General features: G+C 41.2%; 1 protein-coding gene across 8 annotated transcripts in view; it reads left to right on the top strand.

Annotated features, from left to right (window-relative positions):
* Nucleotides 1-16505, top strand: part of ptprsa (protein tyrosine phosphatase receptor type Sa) — a 229007-nt gene that overhangs the window by 142182 nt on the left and 70320 nt on the right. For all 8 annotated transcript variants that reach the window (XM_071485975.1, XM_071485973.1, XM_071485974.1 and 5 more), the window contains one exon: nucleotides 9077-9187. In XM_071485975.1, the coding sequence (XP_071342076.1) occupies nucleotides 9077-9187 (111 nt within the window). The remainder of the gene's footprint in view (nucleotides 1-9076; nucleotides 9188-16505) is intronic.

Here is a 16505-nt window from a genome sequence, read left to right as displayed (position 1 = left end):
GAACTATGGGAAAAGAATGAGACAGACAAAAACTCGGGAAAGCAGGAGAAAGAGAGAGAGTGGTGGAAAAGATAAAGCAACAAAAGAAAAGGGAGTTAGGAGAAAGTGCTTGAAAACAATGAGAGAGAGAAAAGCCAAGAGCAGAAGAACAGTTGAATGCTTAGCAGAGAAGGGGTTGAAGTTAAGCTGGCTCCCCTACCCACACCCTGAGCCCTGCCCATAAGGGATGCATTTTACATTGCAGCAACAACTTGGGCTACATTTAAAAAGCCCACCAGCCACCTACTGGATAAGCTCAATATTTTATTGGCCCTAATGGGACATTTGGCTTGCAGTCAGGCTTATAACACAATACAGACACAGTAAACAAGGAATAGAAAAACATACAACTCTCAGTGAAATGAAACAACACAGCGAGCGAGAGACTGGATGACCGGGGAGGAAGGATGAAGAGTCTATCTGTCACAGTTAAGCAGGTTTACGACTTGTAGGATAAATAAGAACCTCAATCTGCTTGGTTTAACTTGTGTCTGCCTGAAGGGACAGCCTGAAATTCTAGTTGAGTGGAGACTCCATTCGTCCCTCAGCAACTTTGTTCCATACTAATGCAGATACCCAGTAGAGAGTAGTGACACCCTAGCTGTTTTACTGACCTCAATATTCAAGGTCAATTGGCCGGGAAAGGGCTTGGACCACTGGAGCTATCCATGACATCTTAAGGTCAGACCTCTCACACTCAGCCTTATCATCTCAGGTCGCAGCCCAGATAAAATGCGCATCAAGACCTCGAGCTTCTTCAGCTCTGCAGATGAAGCATTTTGTTTCCTCTCTTGATAAGTCTAAGGAGGGTGGGGAAAAAAGAGAACAATAAGGCAACAGAGTGTGCCAGCCATTCAGACCTCCCATTCCTTTGTGATACCAGCAGTGAGAGGTATTGTTTTTTTGTTTTGTTTTGTTTTTTTTTTGTTTGTTTTTGTCAATGAAAAAATCCCTAAGAGATTGATAATCTAGTTCCAGTGATCCACCTACCAACCCAAATAACTCCTCTAACTATTACTAACATTAACCTTGAACTAAACTGATGTTGTGTCTTCGTTTTGTGTCTCCTCCAGAGGGTACCCCGATACGAGGTAAGACGTTTAACCATCACAGTAAAAAAGGAAAAAACAAAATGGAACAAGACTTCAACTGACACATAACCAGACATAACCGCTCCTAACTCCACCTAACTGTCTAAATCTGGGGAATATCAAGTGGGCTTTTCCTCTTAAAAATGACAAACCTCTTTCATTTCCACTAACATTAATATTTCATTTGTGTTTCTGTTCTGTGATCTCTGTACGCGTGAACATATGTGTGTCACACTCCCATGTCCCATGTCATCATTAATGTGCAGTTCCTCCACCTCTCTTGGTGCTCTGTGTTCATGCCTTCCTACAATCTCCTCCACATAATCAGTGTCAGAACATAACTGAGCAATTCAGGTTTTGCTGCCAACTGGTTATGATACGGCCAGACTGGGAAGGTTGAAATAGAGGGAGGGAGGGCAGTTTGCTTTGTACCTCTGACATTTAAGTTGTTTGGACATGGACGTAGGGCTGGAGGGTGGGGGATTGGTGATGGGATGTTGGGGGTGATGATGACCTTATTTGTTGATAAGACCAGACTATTGAATACTGTTCAATACAATCTTTGCAACCCCCATTCGCCCCTCTGCTTCTCTGCTTTGATATCCTCCTCAAACTTCTGTGCACCAACAGAGCAATAGCCACCTTGCGGAAGTTAATGCACCTCCTCACTTTCCAGAGTCCTCATGGTATGTCTGGAAAAAAGTCGGCATAAATTACACTTGATTTAATTCCCTACCTCCCTATCACCCTGCGGCACAGCAACAAAACTAGGCAGGGTGGTGGGTGCAGTGGCCGTTTTTCCAAAACAGTAACATTGTAGCCTACATCCTTCTACCACTGCATAACCAGCATTTATAATGTCAGAGGATGAACTGGAGGATATCAAGGTGGGAAGGAATGACAATGGTAAAGAAGCGTGACTCTGATGAATTATACAAGAGCTTTGTTAAAATAATTATATCTCTTTCCTCTTTTTTTCTTCCAATTCCCCGGACAATTTAACTTTCACTTGTAATTATCCAGCAGGCTTTGTTGCTGAAGCGTTCTCTCCCAGTTTATTTAGTGTGATTCTGTGTGTTTGTTGCAAAATATTTTTGTTGCACAGGCTGAGCAGGTAAGTGAATGTCTCAGTTTGACATGTATTTCCCCATATTCAAGGGGGTGGAATAAATGCTTTTTGTTTTCACAATCACAGTTTGGTACAGGAAAGGAGGTAATCCCTTTTGACAATAGAGCACCTACCGTAAGGTTAAGGTCCTCCATCCACAACCATTTCACACATGCCATATATGGCACAAATCTCTAGACAGTGGCATGTTGTCAAGCATCTCCATGAACGTCTTGAGTTTTTAGACTAAATTCAAACCCTTCACTCCTTTAATGCCCTCACTCATGACTAACATAGTCAAACCCAGCCCTCCCCACATCTCCTTTCTGTGAATAAGAAGGTCTCATAAATCACATTCTGGCGAACAAAAGCAGGCGTGACTTATGAACTCTGCATTTGCATAATGAGATAAGCAGCCTGAAAAAGGCGATTTCTCCCCACCACTTTCGCACATGCCAACACTGACTCGCTATCAGGAGTGTACGGCGCTTATGTGGAGAGAAAAACGAATTGCATAGCTGGAGAGAGGCGCAAATGTATTTGAGATCAAGTTGTCTAAGAAGGAAACAAATACTTTGTTTGCATAGGTTCATGTTCGCACTAATGCAAACTTTCATCTACTTTAAACTGACTTTTCCAATCTAGAAAATTGAGATTTTTTTGAAGCCTTAGGTTACACATTGTTGTCCTTCTGCCGAGTCATTTTACATCACTCCTCGTAAGAGGCGGCTTCCCATAATGTAAAATCTGCTTCTATACAAAGCCACCCAGGTGTTGGCCTAGAGGTAAACGATAGGTATAAAGGTAGCTTGGCTCCCTACCTGCTTCATTACTGATTTCATGGGAGCGTTACAAGCCACCAGATGGGCGCTGACAACAATGGCATCACACGTGGGGCCCCATGCTGGTGCGATCACAGTATAATGACCTTGGGGTGGTGACAGAGCGTGCGCGGGTGACAGCCAGAATGCGGACAGAAGGAAAGAGACAGAGAGATAACTATAAGTCCAGACTTACACACTGGTCACACTAGCAGTCTTCTTATTGGTGGGATTAGTAGAACTGCGAGTTCACAGCTAAAATCTGTACATTCCCACGTGGTGTCGCCCTCTGTAGTTGCAAAACTTGTTCGAACTGATGTTCAACAATACAACAACGACGGGAGAGCTGTGGTTAGGTTGTATAAAGCAACACCTTGTGAGGTTTTTGATATTTATACATGATGCATGAGAATACAAATGCAGTGTGAAATTTGTTACTTTCAATTTGCTTGCTACCATTTTTTTTTAAATGTTTTCAGCCAGGACAGATGTGGCCTGACAGCCTTTCACAATGCATCTCTAAACATCTACCTATATTTAGTAATGTATTAGCAAATATGTTTTTTGCAACAATTCCTCTTGATCAAAATAGTAAGTGTGCTGAAAAACTATATAGGTATTGTATACTGCATTCTTCTGTGCACTTCAGTGAGTTCAGTTCATGTCCTGGAAAGGTTATTATTTTGAGTGTGTATCCACTTATACAGCAATGCGCTAATTTTGACTTTTTAATTACACTGTAGTAGAGCGTTAGTGAGCAGTGTTTGGATGAGAGGATGGAGGGAAAGCGACAGGAGAGGAGATGAGAAGTGAGGGACAAATGAGAGACATGAGCTGAAAACAAGAGATAAAATGATGAAAAGAACAGTGTGCCACCGGCATGCCTGAGTGGGCTGTGGAAGGAGCAGGAGGGAGGAAAAGAAAGAGAGAGACTTGGCCAGCCATTTTGTTGATCGCCTAAACAAATCAATCAAGGCCGCTGGAGCACACTAATTGAATTACACAAATAGGACGGGGGGGGGGGGGGGGGGGGGGGGGGGGGCACGGCAAATCTGCTACAAAGCAGCGACCAGGGTGGGTAGACCACGGCTTCAGGCACTTTCTGAAATTAATCATCTGTGCCGTACCCTCCCAGCTTTTCTTTTATCCCCTCATCTGTCCTTCTGTTTTCCTGTGCTTGTCTGTCTCTTCAAGTCTTCTTCCCAGCCCTCTCTGACTGTTCTGCTCCCTCTCTCTCTCTCTCTCTCTCTCTCTCTCTCTCTCTCTCTCTCTCTCTCTCTATTTTTTGTTCACTGCACCTCTCATGAATTCATTTCTTCTTTTTTCCCTATCTGAGTTTCTGATTTCCCCCATCTTTTTCTCTTCTCACTCTTTTCCTTCCCTTCTTGTCATTCCCGCATCCACAAGAACCTAGACTAAAACTTAAATTAAATTTATATATGGGTTTGTCGATAGTGATGTTTTGCTTAAAATAGATATTGCCCGATATGATATTTCCTGCTAGCCTACAGTTACAGCAAGGTCATTGAAAACCTGTGGAAATGTTTTAGAAACATTTCTCCTGCCAGGTGGGTAATCCTGCCTTCAAGACATATCTAAATCCTTGCAAAGTTTTGGTGAGAAAATGTTGACATTTATTATACTGAAGATTGCTCCCACAAAATATCCACTCCAGCCTCTGTACAAGAATGCCTGTCCCAGAATCCACATTGGCCTACAAAAGCAAGTGTTTGTTGAACTGTGCCCAGACAGTCTTCTTTGTTATCACACCTTGGCACCTCAACGCTCTTCATCAGACCACCCTGCGGCAAGCAGTGCTGTTAACCAGGGCAGCTGTCACGGCTAGGACAAATGTCCAAGACCCAGTGCCCGTTACAGCCTTCTTTATTGAATGGATGAAGACAGTGAACATGCTGCAAGACAGCCATGAGTGGGCAGCAGTGGAGATTGGAGGTTGTGAGTGTTGGTGTGCAGGAAGGGTCACTTTGACTTAGATGGAAACTAATTGGTCCACATGGAAGTGATTTCATTATTATCAATGACTTTATTTGGCTGACTTGAAGCTGCTGATTTTTCTTCTTTTGGATCCCAGTGGTGCTGGATATATCATGGAATTAGACAGAAAGAAAAAAAAACACTTTTCTCCTCTGACCCAGAAAAACATGAATTATTACTCAGCAGGGTCGGTGCTTTCTGTGGTTTACTAAGTGGATCGAGAGACTGTCCTGTCCCAGGACATTCTCCAGTCTTAGGTTCATGTCTCACAACAGCTCGCACAGTGTCCTTCAACTTTCAGGTGTCCTTTTTAAGTGTCCTTGGGCAAGATAGATAGATAAGTAGCAAGTTGAGTAGAATTCACTCAAATACTTGCAATGTAATAGATAATTAATACAAAAGTAATTTGCAAGTAAAAGATGAAATATTTTATGCAACAATCTATAGTCAAGTGAAAAGATATTTCAAACAATTACCAATTGAAATCAAGAAAACAACCTTGTCTATGGTAGTTATTGCAATTGTTGCATCTGTGATAAGACTTCATAGCTAGACAGAGGAGGACATGCCATTAGGCCCCATATATGTCTCGCTTCATAAGCACAGTGTGGCCATTTAATTTTTTCACTGGGCAAGCCTTTATCAGTAAATGCCCATTCTGTGAACGAACTGAGGCTGTGCTTTTCATTGTGCTTGTGAAAGATAATTTTCAACATTTATTTCATTCCTTGTGTTTCCTCTTTTCCTGATAAAAGCAAAAAAAAAAAAATGCCAATGGCCACTTGCACTCTGGTGAGCCACAGGCAGGCAGGAGCACAATTATGCAAAGCACAGAGAGTGCAGTCACTTTCAAAAATGACAAAAAGGAAATGGCAGGGTAGAGACGCATGCTGGTGACAATGGTTTTCAAAGGGTGAAGTTTGTTCTGTGTGTGCACATGCACATGCACTTTCTGGAGATAGGGTATCAAAGAGGGTTCATTTGGATTTAGAGGTCTGTTGTCTATAAATACTAATATTATCAGGTTTAAAACTGACTGTCCAGTCACCCAAAACATAAAGACGCTTTACTCCTTTATGTGGTTACAGAAATTAGTGATTAAATGAATGGGATAGATTCATTTAAATTAACTTCTTTGTGGTTTACAGGAGGCAAAGCAGGGATTACAAGAGTAGCAATGGACACAGCAACTCTCAAAGTGTGGCACAACACGCATAACACCAGCAGGACATTGCATCTCCACTGTGTGTGAATCTAGTGGAGAGAGGAGCATAAAGAATCTCAAAATAGATTGAAGTTGTGATTTCTTCTGCGCTCTCTTGCCTCCCCCATTCCTCTGCTTCTCAAGCTTTCTCACCAGGCTTCCTTTATCAAACATGTGTTCATGCACATCTAATCTTATCCATGTGAGTACAGTTACATTCATCAGTATTTTTATTATTATTGTGAATCCAGTTCAAAATGAATTGTAACTCACCTAGATTTTCACAAGGGCAAGAATAATGTCTGTGCTCATTACAAGAGTCAAACATACGGTTTTATTATTTTCTTTAGAGCAGAAAATAAGAAATATATATGAATAAGAATAAATCTCCTTTCCTCCTCCTCTCTCATTCTTCCTCTACATTTGTTTTCTCTTGCTTCCCCTTCCTATCTCGCCGTCTTTGCTCCCCCTGCCTTTTTTCTTCCCCTACCTCACTTGTTCTCCCTCTCCCTGTGTTCCGCAAGTGGAGGGAGTATTTATGTGTTCTTCACAGTTCCACTTTGAAATAATAGCTAGAATATGTAATGAAGCCAGTAGGGGATTGGAAACAATAGATAATACCACCTAGCAAGGAGCCTCCACCAAAGCTGGCGGGAACAGATGAAACTGACTCTTTCCCTTCAAAGTTTCCTCTGTTTTTCTCTCTTTCACCAGGAGGTGCAATTCACAGCAGCCAGTGTTGGTTTTAATTGGCTCTCAATTGATGTTGTTTGGCTCATTATCTGTCACCCCTCCGCATGTTGGTGGTTGTATTTTGTTGACCTTCAGATGACATTTTTTAAGTATTATTTTTAGATAGAGACATTTGTATTTGTTGGAAGCATTTGGATCTACGGACTTTGAGCAGCTGGCAGACATGGATTGAAAACATATGAAATATACAGTAGAACATTTCTTGTGATTTAACTGTTTGGTGGCAACAAAAAGTCAACAAAAAGGGGCCTTTGGCTGACCACAGGCCTTTCAACATTATTATTTAAGAAGCATTGAAAAAGAAAAAACCTGCACCAACTTCAAATTTAGCCTTGCAAAGATTTTATAATTCAGCACAGGGAACAAGGCTGACGAGCCGCTGGCAGAGCTTCCTGGAACTGTCCACCTGGAATTGAACTTCACACAGTCCTTACTTTGTGGTCTCCCTCATGTTGAGGAGCTAGGCTTCTGAGCACATTCCAACCCACCTGCCACCGGGCTGGCATTTGCTGTTCCAAGCTCACATCAAACAGATCCAAATCAGATCTCTGCATAAACGCGGCGCAAAGACTCCACCAACTGCACTCTGCAGGTAGACATTTTCATTTGGTCCGTGAGCTGTGTGCCAGGAACAGCTCCCTCTGGGGGATGAGAATGATCTGAGATACAGAGAGAAATGAAGAAATGAAAAAATAGAATATAGATCGTTGTAGCTTCAGGTCTGTTTTCTTTTTTTAAGAGTAGATATCTTTGTACTGACTCCGAGGTGTAAAATACTCTTAGGCCCTGTCCAAGGTGGAAGCGTGACTAATCTTTATAATTAAGCAGGATCGATAGTCTCATTTGTGCGACAGCTGAGAAGCGTTATTAGACCAATGTTCCAGAATAGTAGCCTTGTACAACATTGTGTTCACTCCGCTAGCTGATGTGATGGAGTAGGTTATGGTATATTACAAAGCATCCTGGGCAGCGGCTGGCGTATTGATGCTTCCTGGCTAAATGCTAACGAGCGATGGTGCTGTGTTTGTCAGGGAGGCCTGGGCTGCAATCTGTCTGCTGAGCCAGCCAGAAGCCCTAATGATATCATCAGGAAGCGCCGTCAACAGCGCTCTAACGAGGAATGATCTGACGCCCGTTGTTTCACCTCCCTCCTCCATCCCCCTCTCCAATGTTGTTGCCAAGCATTTAGGTTGAGTTTATTTGCACATATAAGAGATAAAATCTGATGAACGTGATAAGATATACAGTCTGTTTGCAGCACATAAGTCCTAAGGGGTTCATATAAAGCACAATAACCTTAAAAATTAGTGAATTTACATCACTGGAAAAGAGTAATAAATAAATAAGATCCATGTATTAGTTCCTATAGATATACTGTATGTTTACAGGATATAATGTAAGGATAAGATGTCTCTTGGATGTGATGGGAAGTTTTCGCAGTTTGAAATTCTTCGAGGTGTGCAACTGCAGGAGGGTTGAGCTGCTGCATTATGCACCATGCCAGTGTTCATTTGGACATGAACTATATGTAAGGATAGTTTCCCATGACCTTCCTCCCCCAGCGCACACAGGCTCTCCCTTGGTGAGTGCTATGCAAAGGAGAATTTGTTAACCTCACTCAGTTTACAGTAACATCTCAGCATCCTTCTCCATCATATGTCATCACGTTTACATCCTTTCTTTGTCCCATTAGCAGTTTTATTTAAGGGCTCTCACATCTTACATGAGTTGCATACACTAACATAACTACAACTTCAGTGCGACTGGTTCAGTTCACAACAGTTCAACAGTTTCTTTTCATCTGTGTATGGCTGAGGCTGGAGACAAACCCAGTTTTTCATGGCAATCTGCATTAGCACTGCAGAGAGAAACAGTTCTTGACGAAATGGGCTTGAGAAATTCAAGATACCTTCCATTAAGAAGATTGTCTGACTCCTTCATGCACTGTCACTGACAGGTTGACTAATCATTTCCTCTCTGCTTTCTCTCTCTGTCTCTCTTCTCTTGTCTTTTTCTCTCCCTCCCCCCTCCCTTTTTGTCTTTGTTGAATCTTGTCATTTCCCAGGTGCCTTGCAGATCGAGAACAGCGAGGAGACAGACCAGGGGAAGTATGAGTGCGTGGCGTCTAATGTGGAAGGCGTGCGCTACTCGTCCCCTGCTAACCTTTATGTGCGAGGTAGGGAGCAACCCGGCCCTAGAGTCAGGACAAAAAAATAAAAAATAAAAAACATCCACCCATTCTAACTAAAATGCACAGTGCAGCTCAGCTTTAAGTGGCATTACTGTTGAGCTTAACAAATGATAATTGCTTCCATTCTAGCCCAGCTGTATATGCACAAAATGTATTTTGCAAAATAGTGTTACCCAAGTAATATAAATCTTTTAGCATTGATAGTATTGCCTGCCCATAAATGTAATTTCATATGCACTGAAACTTCCAAATGTAAAACTATAATTGACCAACTAATGTTCTTCTCTGTTATGATGTTATGCTCCATTTTGTCTTTCAATGCCCTCCCCTACTCACTCGGAAGGAAATGTGTAGCACAACAAGCCGTATGTCTTAACTTTATCGGTTGTAAGACGCCTTTTACCTATAACTGTGTGCCCTATAAAATGTTTCCCCCTGCGCCAAACTTATGGAACCCAAAAAGAGTCGGGAAGGACTTCTTTTTGATTAGTTTTTTTCAGGTACAGGAGCACAACGGTAAGTCTTGATTTTGATTGGGTGGCGAGGTATTAATGCCCATCAATCAAAATCTTAACCCCTTAGCCTTCTCCAGATTTGGGGGTAAAAAATGTTTTCCTTGTGGGGAGTTAATAGGAAATGACTGTTAACACAGTCAGCTGTTCTGTATAACATAAAAAAATGTTCTGTCGCATAGATTATAAATAGTATACTTCCTCTACTTTTCTTCATGGTGTTCTGGAGCATAAATCCATAGTATTCCCCTGTTTCTGCTTTGGGGTATTATCTTTAAAGCCTTTTACAGTCAGTAGTAATTTTGGCTGGCATGTTCCAGCAAAGTGGAGATATGAAAAACAATCAGTCACAGAGGATACTGAGTTTCATAGGAAACAGGCAATGAAGACAAAAGCCTACCCTCTACCACTAATGTTAAATGGCAATGAATCCCAGTTGAGGGAGCTTTAATAAATTGAAGCAGATGCATTTTTGACATGTATTATTTATATTGTGCATATTAAATAAAGATGCCTCGGTATCTACTCAGTTTGTTCCCTCTGCTGTGTACCAAATAACTTTGTTCCCAATAAATAATTCACTACTCTGACATTATAAAATGGGTCAGGGAGCTGCTTTTTCATTATTATTGCTATTATCATACCCTGTGAAGTAGCAGCGTAGGGAAGAAAAATTCAGCTGTGAGCAGAGCAAAAAATAGTTCATCAAGATTAGTGTGTCTTCTTGCCAGCATTCATCCTGGAGGCTCATGCTGTCTCCACTGTGATGCAGTAACACTTAATGTCAAGTACCTATCCACCTTGTTCATGTACAGCATGGTCGAAATTAGAAGGTACATGCAAATTACAATCAAGAGCTCTACTGGAATCGTTAAATAGCTATACTGGGAACACTATGTTGACACAGCACTGGGATATTTAGTAGTTTCTTTGGTCAAAAAACACACAGCAAATACCCTGATATCATTTCCAACAATTCATGCAATCTCCATGAACACTGGCTCCATCAGCATGCTTTTAAAAGAGAACACAAGGGTCATATTTACTCAGGTACTTTCACACTATGTAACACACTTGTTATGCCTTGATGGTGTCAACCTTTGTCTGTTTTCAGTTAACTTTTGTCAATCAATTCTGATACTTGATGTTGACTATGTTTTGTTCACAAAGCGAAATGCACTCGAGATTAGCAGCTGTGGTAGGGATCGCCTTTCAAAAAAAACAAAAACAAAAAAACCAACAGTCCTAAATTGTATATAAATCGGGCATACTTTACCATGGCAAATTGAGACAACTACCCAAACAGAAACCATAATGACTGTGCTGACTGATTGGCTTCTAACAACATTTACTGTAACTGTCTTGAACTGCAGCTGCTAATTTCAGCCCAAACTGTGTCTTTTTTTATTTTCTATCTCTCATTAGTTTTTCTTTATTTTCTCTTTATTTGGTTTCTTCTCTAACAAAAGCAAATACAGCCACCACAGGAGCCTGTCCTTGTGGCTATAAGGAGCTTGTGAAATTTTGAATTATGAGTATGGTACGCTTGATTTGACTCCAGTGGCGCCTCACTATATTTTTCTTACCAGGCGACAGTGCGGCCACTGGGGTGAATCTGATTGTTTTGGTTCAAAGTTTATTTTAGGGGGAGGGGGTGGGGCAGGCAAGTGTACTTTCAAGACGGGTGTCACTGATAGCAGGGACAAGGGAAAAAGAGGAAAAAAAAGATTAAAGAAAAGGGAAATGTAGCTGCAGCTAAACACCTTGAGGTGGCTTTTTTTACTCTCTCTGTGTTTCCCCTATTTTTCTCTTCTCCTCATGTCATTGTGTTCTGCATCAACCCCTTTACATCCCTCAGAGCTTCGAGAAGGTTGGTGTGTTTTTTCTTTTTTACTTTTTTTAACCCACATTTGAAAAAAAATTCAACATGTTGAAAATTTTTAGCTTTATTTGCCTATTACAGAGCTCGATTCATTACTAATTTGAACAAATACTAATCAGTTAATCCAAACTGCTAAATGATTATGAAAGAATTTTTTTTATTTATTTCCAAGGAAGAAATGATGAAAGCAAACCCGAGTAGCTCGGGTCTTGTTAATTTACTTTTATGTTTGCATTGTGGGGCCTTTTCTCGTTTTGCATCCTTTGGTATTGCTTCTGCACCTAAAAGCTTTCTTGCACGTGTTGTCATGGAAACCCAGCACGTGGAAATAACAGGACCTGTTGCATGATGGGAGAATGTAACTGCGCTTGCATGCCTGTACAGAATCCCTTTGGCCATGATGGTCTTTTTCTTTCTGCATTCCCTGTGTTTTGTTCAATTGATTCCTTCTCTTTCTTTGGTTTCACTACAAGTGTTTCCCCTGATACAACCCTGTTTTTTTGGCTTTCCTTTACTCAGTTTATTTTTTGTGTTGTGGTTGGTGTTGTGTTTGTGTGTTTTCCTTTTGTTTCAGTTCAGTTCCTAATCTTACTTTTCAGTTAAAAAATGTTTGTCTTTTTTGTGGTTCATTTGTTTGTGAGATTTGTGTTTCTTTTTCAAAATGATGCTGCTCTGCTTCTTGAGTCTCGGAGTGCAAATGCAAATGTCGAATGAAATAATAAGTGTGTATACAGCCAGTGTTCCTGTCATCTCGTGTATAGAGATCCATTACTGAAAAAAATTAGACCTGATTGGGCCTGATTGGGTTCCATGGTGATTCAGGCAGCCATTAAGGGATGCCATTTACAGTCGTGTGGATCAATAACAATATAATGACTTCAACATCACATTTGCTGTTGCTTAGCGGGTGCTCAAAGATACTTTTATTTTCAAATGGCGGCAGCTAGATGTGATTGGTTTTGTTGAGTGACTGCTGTTTGTGTTCCCTCGCAGTCATGACATTCAATCAAATTATAATTTATTATTCAAAAGCTCCCCTTCCCTTGTACACGTACACACACCCACACATTCATAGAATAGAATTGATTTACAGGTTGACGTGACTAAATAAATGAAGATTCTCAAAATGGACTACAAGTAGCTTTTTTTTAAGCATTCATGCTGTAATCCTACAACAATAATGAGAAAAAAGTGCTAAATGAATTGGAGATCGATGCAACATTCACTGATTTATGTTTTAGCCAGCTTTGTACTAACTGCCCGTTATCGCTTATGGTGTTACACTTACATGTGAGCATCAGCGCGTGCACCAGGTTTTCTAAGACGTACTCAGCTGAATCAGATCTTTATTGAATCTCGTTTCACGTGCTGCAGTGAATTTCCCTGTAAAGTTTACAGCAGAACACTGGGAAGGTTTTTGGTGAGGGGTATTAGATGTGGCTCAACAAGTCTGGGTAGATCAGGCATATCATTCTTCGAGGTAGAAGAGATTACACACTTTGTCCCTATCACTCTCGTCTTAGAGTGGCAGTTTTTGTATGCGCGGCTGTCGAAGTGTGCTGATCTCCGTGGGATTAGGCTGATCTGTGTAGAGTATCTAAAAAAGACTACTGCTCCAAAAGTAAATTAGCAATTTTTGTGCTTTTGTAACCTTTATTCGCCCATATCAGTACCCAGCATCAAATTTACTCCTGGAATCTGCCTATTTTAACCAAGACTCACCTTTGTATTCCATTTATATCTTGCATAAAGGCACCTTTAAAGTTACTATTTACCTGCCGGATATGCGCAAGCCAACAAGAGAGTTTGCACTGGTCATTTTTTCATGGCTTTTTGAGCCTTGAGCCTTTGAGCCTTTTGAGCCCTGAGCCTTTTTGCTTGTCAAGAGTTTCTATGAGCCACACTGAGGCCCAAAATTTAGCAAGACAAACCCCCTCAAAAATGATCAGTGTGCCAACTTTTCCTTTGAGAATATGTAGAATATAGCTGATATTTTCGGCCCAGTCTACCACATCCATGCCATTTCTCTTTGCACCATGGTGAAAATTGCACCCAGGCAAGTCATTACTCAAAAATATAATCATCCTTTCTGATCTAGAACTTATTCCAGATGCAAATGAGGGTTTAATTTCCAACTCCTCTATGCACCAATTGGCTGTCAAAAGACTTTTTATCTGTAACTGTAACAGCAGAGTTTGCAAAAACCACCAGTCAGTACTCTGTCATTGCTGCCCTCGATAAAATAGGGTCCACAAAGTATGGCACAATCCAGCTGAAAGAAACAGAGCATAATGAAAACCTGACAATGTCTACATTCACTCCTTATATATAATTCCCAGTCCTATGAATAACACTGATGCAGAAAGACTGCGCTGTTATGTACGCATGTGCCTGTTTGGCCTTCTACAATGGTATCTGCCTGATTCTGAATGTGCTTGCATGTCCTGCTATGCATTTGTGTGTAACGTTGGGAAAGAAAGCTAGATTACACCTTATGTTCTCACTGGCCAAAGCAAAATCCTGCCATCTCTATTAGATGTTTGTCTCAAGGAGTCCTGAAATAGCCACTCATCAAAGAAATTACGTTGTATCAGAATTGCACTTATTTTTCATAAAAAGTTTCATTATCTTGTATTCTAATGCAAATACACGAATACACTCCCTTTTCCAATCCGACTGATATTATCCACTGAAGGGATCACCACAGCGAGGGGACATACTTGCATTATCATTTGGCTGCTTGTCGTCTACCTGTAAGACAATGCAAAAAAAAAGTGATACACTCTGAAATCCCCTCAATTCACTGCTTGCTATTATTAGATACCCTTACCATTATCTCTGTCAGTTTCCTTTAGGTAATAATTTCCATTTTGATGAGCCACCCATAGTGACTGTTTAGCACTGGCGCAGCCAAGGTATGTTAATACAGGCCAACCCCTACAGCTTATATGTAAATGCCGTAGGCCTCACCCAGCAAGTGTGACTAAAGGATCTCCATACTGCGCCTGTGTCCTCAGGCAGCAAGAGGGTGTAATCTCAGCTTCAAGGTGACACTAAAGGCTGCACATTATTTTGGCTTCCCCCTTCATTTTGGGGCAGCAAAAACTGCCTCACCAAAATGGCCGATAATGTCCACCTTCTGACCTCTGTTTTTTGGCACAAATCCCTCCACAACACCGCCCACTATTAGCGTTAGTGCAGTACTCTGGCGTTCTATCTCGACTGCTTTTCACCTCGTCCACTGTAAGGCTTCTTGTCTTTCTCTCCACATTGGGGCTTGAAACAAGATTATATGTTGTTAGTAGTCCAAATGAAAGGTATATGTTCGTTTTATTTTCTCTCAATTCCAAATGGGCCGGCTGGGCTCCTGGTCTCTGTGAATGAGGAGCCTGTCCATGCAATTGGGATTCTTTATTTTCTTTCACTGGCACTACATTTTAATGGTAGGCTAAGAGAGGGGGCCGCACACACCCTTTTAGAGCTTACTGGACCACTGACCTGACAGACACCACAGCCCACTTGAACACTCAGTCATATCATACAGGCCCATGTCTACTTAATGATAGTGCAACTCATTTGCATGTGACACTGACATTTAGTTAATGTTGTCCCCCAAAGTGTCTTCTTTTAAGGTTTTAAGACGTATAATTTTCTCTCCCAGGATATAGTGTAATGTGCTGTAGTATCAACTGACCTTGAGCTCTTGATCTTGTTGTGTTGTAACCAAAGACTTAATTTATTTATGTGTCAGACACAGGGTGCATGCTGTTGACAGGTAGACTCTCCCTTGACTTTCCACTGTTTTTGTTTTCCAAATTGTAGTTCGATTACATTTCCCAAGTACCGAGAAGCCTTTAAGCAAAGAAGTTTTTGTGTATTGGCTCAGTATATTTCAGAGTTCGCTGGCCAGCAACAGCCAAAGCTACCAGCATTTGGCACGTGGCTGGTCTTAGTTTCCACATTGTCCTGACAGTGTAGGTATTCAAAGGTGAACAGAGACATCTTCCTGTGGGGAAACCTCATTCACTCAGCCACTACAGCTCCCGGTCCATTGGCTGACCTGAGCCCCAGGGAGAGAAGTCAGACACACTTTCAACGTTTCCCCTAAAAGACAGGCCCTGTTCGCCCTATTCAGTTTTCACCATTCTTTTGGATTGGAGACAAAATTCAAGCAGAGACAAATCATAGCTGAAAAACATCTAATAGCATTGATGCATACCTCTCCGTTGAACACAGCTGCACTCTGGTACTGTCTATGCTGTTTGGACTTAGTTCTTTTTGTGGATTTGTTCAGTTTGATTTGTTTCCTTTCATTTGATTTTGTGCGTGTGTGTGTCTGGAACAATGCTATATTTGGGAATGGATGGCATGCTTGGATGGGCTTGGGTGACATTTTTGGATTGTATTGGTTCTCTGGTGTCTGCCCAAATGGATGGGGGCGCACCTGTATATGTCACTCATGCCATAGCCACACCCATGCATGTCCGTGTGAGGAATGGGCTGCCCTTTCACCTTTGTTGTATAGTGAGACATTTTTTGACAAAATCGAAAGCAGAGATATATTTTCTCACTCTATATAATGGGTTTTCCCCCTTTTTTTCCAATTCAACATGTTTTTTAAACTATCTCCCATTCGGACGTCATGACGATGCAATAATAACTGTTGTGATGCATCATGCATCCCATTGTTTTATTCACTTTTTCTTACAGTCAGATCAGGACAGAACAAGTTATGACTCTTTAAGAAGTTTCACAACAAATTTCTTTAAATGAGCCATTTTTGCCTCTAACAGAGACATTTTTTGTGATATCGTTATCTATGGAAATTTGACATTTTTAGAAGAATACTCTGTAAATTTTCTTTTCAAAGGTCAGCAATTAACTTTTTGCCCTCAAGGTCAGGTCACAT

Source organism: Trachinotus anak, unplaced genomic scaffold (assembly GCF_046630095.1).
Source record: "Trachinotus anak isolate AG129_WGS33_773 ecotype Australia unplaced genomic scaffold, CSIRO_AGI_Tana_v1 ptg000010l, whole genome shotgun sequence".
NCBI lineage: Eukaryota > Metazoa > Chordata > Actinopteri > Carangiformes > Carangidae > Trachinotus > Trachinotus anak.
Note: the sequence above shows the minus strand (reverse complement) of the source record. Positions and strands in the feature narration are given on the sequence as shown.